The sequence below is a fragment of the Anser brachyrhynchus genome (genome assembly GCF_964034855.1).
Source record: "Anser brachyrhynchus genome assembly, chromosome: 20".
NCBI lineage: Eukaryota > Metazoa > Chordata > Aves > Anseriformes > Anatidae > Anser > Anser brachyrhynchus.
In genome coordinates, this window is record NC_137713.1 from 8,620,499 (window position 1) to 8,626,345 (window position 5,847).

Below are 5,847 nucleotides of genomic sequence, written 5' to 3' on the forward strand. Positions count from 1 at the left end.
CAGAGCGCTTAACTTACCTGTCTAGAACTCTTTGCACTGTCAGCTAAGAAGCTCCTTAAGAAATAGCCAGAGCAGAGAGCAAAGTTTCCCCAGAACCTGTGTTTCTAAAGGCCAGTCAAAAAATATATAAAGCCGGTTACTCTCCATCAACACACTCCCCCCGCGGAGGCTCTGCAGTGACGAGGCATCGTGGTGCAGAGTTGGGTCCGTGGTGGCCACTGCAATTCACAGGCACAGCAGCAGCACCCGGCCATCGGATCCCTGACCAAGCGCTCCCATCCCACTGCAGAGCCTGCTCCTCCACCACACCGAAGAGCTGTGGTGAGGCGCTTTGCTGAACAGCTGTGTAGAACTTCACCTGGGACACTTATATGAAAACCCTCTACTGCTGGATGTGAAAGTCTTTACAGGTGCTTAAAACCAGACTAACTGAGGAGCATTCATGGATGAGGTGCATAGGCTACATGCAGCTATCACTGTGGTTAGCTGACTATTACCCACCCCTAACAATCCACACCAATAAGGCAAGTTTCCAAACGAGGTACACATCCAAAGTCAGTCCTAAAACGAGAACGGAGCAGGGAGGAGAAATTTGGAAGGTAACCAATGGGAAAGTTTTCACGAGATTCCTCCCTGCTAGCCAGGAATTCACTGTCCAACAAGTTTTCCTCAAATATTTACTAAATGTAAAACAGTATTACAAACAAGGAGAAGGCGAGCTCTGCGACCAGTGTTTTCTTTCTGCTCCTAGAGAAAAGTTCAACAGCAGAGCTGGCCTTGGCCTCGCTCCAGCAGGTCCCCAGGGTAGAGCATCCTCCCCTCGCTCAGCTGCGGGCTGAATGCCTCATTTAGCCTTTCCTCTGCGACTGCTGTGGCAAACACTCCCTCGTAAGTCTTTTAACGACTGTAATGGACAAAGAGGAGGTAATTTACCCTGTTTGACTCTTCAGTTAATACTGCTTAAGCAAGGTTGGCAGTGCACTTGCTTCAACAGCCATTTACTCAGCTCCATCCTTTACCAGTTAATAGATATCGCCTCCTCTGGGATACTGATTCTGCCGAGGTACTCTGTGATTCCAAAACTGTGCTACCAGAGCAGCCCTCAAAGGGAGCTGAAGCTCTGCTCTGTTCCTTCCACCTGAAGATGATGCAGCGCCCATGTTCCCAGAACTACAGGGACACGTCCCTGAAGCAACCGCTCCTTCCTGAGTGATTCATAAGGAAGGTGCCAAGGGTGGCACAAAGCAAACCCTGCTGCTACAGGAAGGAGAGCGATGCCTGGTAAGAGCCAAGGGTGATCCTGAAAGACACTTCCAGAGAACTACTGCAAAAATTAGTGCACCAACACTGCTGTTCATACACTGAGATTCCGAGGAGCCATCTCAACTCAAGTGGTAGGAACAAGAAGTTGCCTGCTGAACCTTCCAGCACGTATAACCTCAAATAAACGCTGCATCTTCAAGCCAAGCAATGGAAGTGTGAATGGGGGAATAAAGAATCAGAATCAGAAGGTAACACCTCAGGTTCTCTCATTTTACCTAAGTAACCTGGAGCCAGTGAGATGGTTTTGAAGTCACTGGGACACGATGCAGAACTACCTTGCAGCTTAAAGCAGCAGCAGCTTCAGTTTTACACAGAAAATCAAGCCCATTTCACTGCTGCTTCCAGGGCAACCCAAAACAACCACTACTGGCAGTGATAACACCTGAAAGACCTGAAGCTTTGAGAAGTCATGTTTTCAGATCGATGGCATACAGAATCACAGAATCATTAGGGTTGGAAAAGCCCTCCAAGATCCTCTGGTCCAACCGTCCCCCTACCACCACTATCACCCACTGAACCATGTCCCTAAGCATCGTGTCCAACCTTTCCTTAAGCACCCCCAGGGATGGCGACTCCTGTATATACTTCCTGTAACCACAGTGAGACAGATGGATCAATATTCACTTGCTGCAAGGACTGCAGGAGCCATAAACCCAGAGTTTCTTCTTCTATACACAAGAGCACGTGTAACAGCTGCGTATTACCTACAGCTGCACACCTGCAGACCACTGGATCTTACAGCACCTTTCAGGTGCACATTCAAGACAGACCTCAACATCCACCTAACCAGCATTCAGTGCAAAAGAGCAGAACATCAACTTTTCCCTGTATGTTGTTCATTTGAAGAGTTCACACTGCATTATCACTTCGAAAGGACAGCACACTGACACTCAGGGAGAAGCATCATCTGCTTAAAGCAATGGCACCACAGCTCCAAGTCTGCTATTTACAGTCCTCAAATCTCAGGGGAGGTCAGCACTTAAAAATCAATGTAAAATGACCACTGCATCTCCAAGCTGAGAGTCGTTTTGACAGAGTGCACAATATTGCCAGTCCAAGTTATGCACGGACATTTCTCTGGCTGTCTTCCAAGCACAGATGTACGCACCTATGTGTGCAGTAACTGCACAATAACAAAGAGCCTTGGATCAAGGCCCTGAAAAGACAGCCTTACTTGCAGGGAGGTCTCTGGCTAAACACAAACGCGGTGCACACACGAACAGGATGGCTGGGTTTGGCAGAGAGGCGTACACAGAGCGACTCCTTTTCGGAGCTTGTACTCTAGGTGTAGAGTTAACAGATGGCTAGACGAGAAAATAAAAGCAGTGTTTGTTAACACATTCCTGGCAGATGCACTAGTATCTCATGAACTGGCAGAAGTTTAAGGTCCTTATCACAGACTTCAGAGAGGCTAGTGGAGTTTTCTTACAGCAGGAGGAACAGAAGTCTCGAGAGCGATTTGTCAGCTGAACCCAAAGAGATAAGGAAGGAGGCAATAGGCAACGGGGTGGCAGATAGCATGTACCGAAAACCAGAGGGAGGGCCTGGTGGAACCCATCGCGCTGTCCATCCCACCCTTCCAGAGCAGCATGGATAAGCTCTTTACTTCTGAAGTGAGCGTCACAGGGAAGTATTACAGAAAAACACATTATTTCCTTTCCCAAAGTCAGGTCTATCATCCAGTGCTCCACTTTGACGCACCTCCTCCCCGCAGCTGTCCAAATCATGGCTTCCTTGTTCCCCCTCAGTTTTGTCCACTTATAATCTTTACCCTGATGACCATTCCAAGAACACTGCAGCATGCTTCCTGCTGCTCTAGACTCAAGCATTACTCCAACAATTTTTACCCCTGCCTGCACGCCCCTAGTATCCTCTGACATTAGTGGGACAGAACTCTTACAGAAGCTCCAAAAGCAAGCTCTGCACTCGCCTTTATGAGCTTTGAATTATTTGTACCTAGCAATTGCAATAAATCTAATTCAAGATTTCCGCACGCAGAGGGAACACCTCCATAAGAAAAAGCGCTCTGCCTGCTTCTGGGCAGATGACCACAACCTGACAACCTCCCTTCGTTAATAAACCTTCATTTCCGATTTGACTCTCCAGTATCAACAGTTCATAATTATAAAAAAGCACTGCTGAAGATGAGTACTTTATTTGAAGGGACAAAACGAGTCCCTCCACACAGGTCCCATAACGAATTGAGTGAGGAGAGCTACAACTCCAGTTCACTACTCCTGTTTACACACACTCTCGCAAATGATTGTGTGCTTTCTTCAGCTGAAAGCTCAGGGAACTGCTAGGGAGGAATCTTTGAGAAGTGTGCATATCTAAAAAAGGACCTGCATCAGCCACAGGGTCATCTGCCAGAGCAGGATCCCAGACCAGATCTTTGAGGGTCTTGGTGAGGAAGTTTTATCGCCTGCTGACATCCTTGACATCAGAGGTGGTGGGCCGCTGAGGTTTAAAGGTGAGCCCAGTAAGCTGGTCAGCTAACTACAAGTTAAGATGTTGCTCTAAGGATTTATTAAGCAAGCTTGAACAGAGCATCTTCTCAGCTGATGCACACCAGATCAGCACATGCTGGTTAACCTTTAACAAGCACTTCTGAAATTCTACCAGTCTGATCGCTGGAGTTTAGGAGTTGAAGGCAGCGCTGTTAAGACTGGAAGTCAGAGCTTTTACCATGCCTGTAACTTGGGACTTTCAGCTCAGTTTGCTGATTCAGTTTCCTCCAAGGAGGAAAAGAGGAAGCTTCTGTCTCGCGTTAAGGAAAAGGACTTTAGACATCCCAGCGTTTTTCAAACCCCATTACCTCGGTTCATTGTGGAGGGGTGTAACTGACAACCTGGGAGCTGTACAAAAGCAGTTCGGGCGTTCTTTAGGAGTTACAGCTCCGAGCCGAGCCCAGACCCAGGAGGCCTGGCAGCAGCAGGGGACGGCAGGTCCCCCGCCTCACCCTGAGGGACCCGGGGCCCCCTCCCCGCCCCACCCGGCCCCCCACACCACAGCAGGTCCCTCGGGGCTCCCGAAGCGGCAACTTCTTCCCAAACCGCCCCCGTCCCGAGGGGCACGGCCGGCCCTGCCGCGGGGCGCTCCCTGAGGGGGAGCCGGCAGCCGGGGCGCCCCCCCCCCCCGCCATTTCACGTTCACCTCGGGGTCTGCCCGCCTCAGCCGAGCCCGGCCCAGCCTCGGCGGGCAGGGCCCAGCCGGCCCCACACGGGGGCCGCCCCCGGTGCCCCCCTGGAGCCTCCCCAGCCGGCGGCGCTGCCGCTGCGCCCGGCGGCCGCGGCCCCGCCCGGGCTCCCCCCCTCACCTTCCGCCATCTTGGGTCCGCGGCCGCAGCTCTCGCGAGAGCGCCGCGCTCGGCCGGCGGGTAGGGCGGGAGTTCTCGCGAGAGCAGCGCGGACCCCTCCCGCCTCAGGGCGCTGAGGTGCCTGAGGGCTCGGTTCCACGCCCCCCCTCCCCCCGAGCGGCTCCTGCCCGCTAGCCCGGTGCCGTTAGAGAAAAGGGATGGGGTGCCGGGGGTTTTGAGCCGATGGGTGCCTTTGGCACACGGCTACCCCTTGCCTCATCGCTACTTCAGCTCCCGCACACAGTTTTCACTTCAGTTTCACTTCAGCAACTGGATCTGTGCCCGGCGGGTGCAAAGTGGGGTTGGGATCAAGACAGACAGCGACCCAAGAGCAGCCGCGAGATGCTTTCTTAAACCTCGTGTGCCATACAGCTCACCCTCAGCTGGTCCCGTTGCTCATGAGCTTTCCTGCCCCAACAGAACAGAAACACCACCGGCTCCATGCATATTCAGCACCTTTCATATGCCTGACCTAGCTGCAATGTTTTGGTTTGCTCTAAAGAGCCATTTTCAAGTAAATTTTTTATCACAGGATCATTTTACAATTACATTGTTTTCTCCCGACTTCATTAAGCAAGGGTTGGTAAAGTCCCTCTGCCTCCTGTCTTAGCTTTCTGCCCACGTTGGACAAAGCAGCACAAGTAGAATTGGCCGCAGGAGAGCCACAGACCTGGTGTTGTTTCTAGACAAAACATGAAACATGCCCCACCTCATTTTTCACAGCTCATTGACAAATACATACAGCTTTAGTACACAGCTAATGTAAATCACTGTTTGTGGGTGCTATTAATCATCTGTGAGGAAACAGTCATTGCCTGATGAGATTTTAGTCTTGGTTCAATTTCTTTGTAACAGAGCTCAGGTGTCAAACTTCTGCTATACTTTGCATCTGGAGAATCAGCAGTCATGTCTGTCCTGTTTGACAGGGCAGAAAACAGCCTTATTACAACCTCTCTTTAAAACCCAAGCACCTTCAGTTTCAGTTTGAAATCACTAGTGCGTACTTCTGAAGATACTCAGAAACTGTAAGAGTGGTCGTGCTCCCGTTTGCATTGTGGTGGCACCATACCAACAACCGTGCACCAGATGGTACAGATGCAATAAAAAGTCCATCCCCCAGCAGCCTACAAATAAAAGTGACTCTAACAAATGCACTTACACTCACTTCA

At 50.7% G+C, this 5,847-nt stretch overlaps 1 protein-coding gene across 3 annotated transcripts in view; it reads right to left on the reverse strand.

Moving 5' to 3' along the window:
• Positions 1 to 4,792, reverse strand: part of ANKFY1 (ankyrin repeat and FYVE domain containing 1) — a 34,018-nt gene extending 29,226 nt beyond the window's left edge. Inside the window, exon 1 of one of the 3 annotated variants that reach the window (XM_080562875.1) lies at positions 4,640 to 4,792. In XM_080562875.1, coding sequence (XP_080419001.1) covers positions 4,640 to 4,649 — 10 coding nt within the window. In that variant the 5' untranslated portion in view covers positions 4,650 to 4,792. Of the gene's footprint in view, positions 1 to 17; positions 4,088 to 4,138; positions 4,164 to 4,639 lie in introns of those variants that run through there. The other 2 variants (XM_080562873.1, XM_080562874.1) reach the window with 2 other exon arrangements.
• Between the last annotated feature and the right edge of the window lie 1,055 nt (positions 4,793 to 5,847).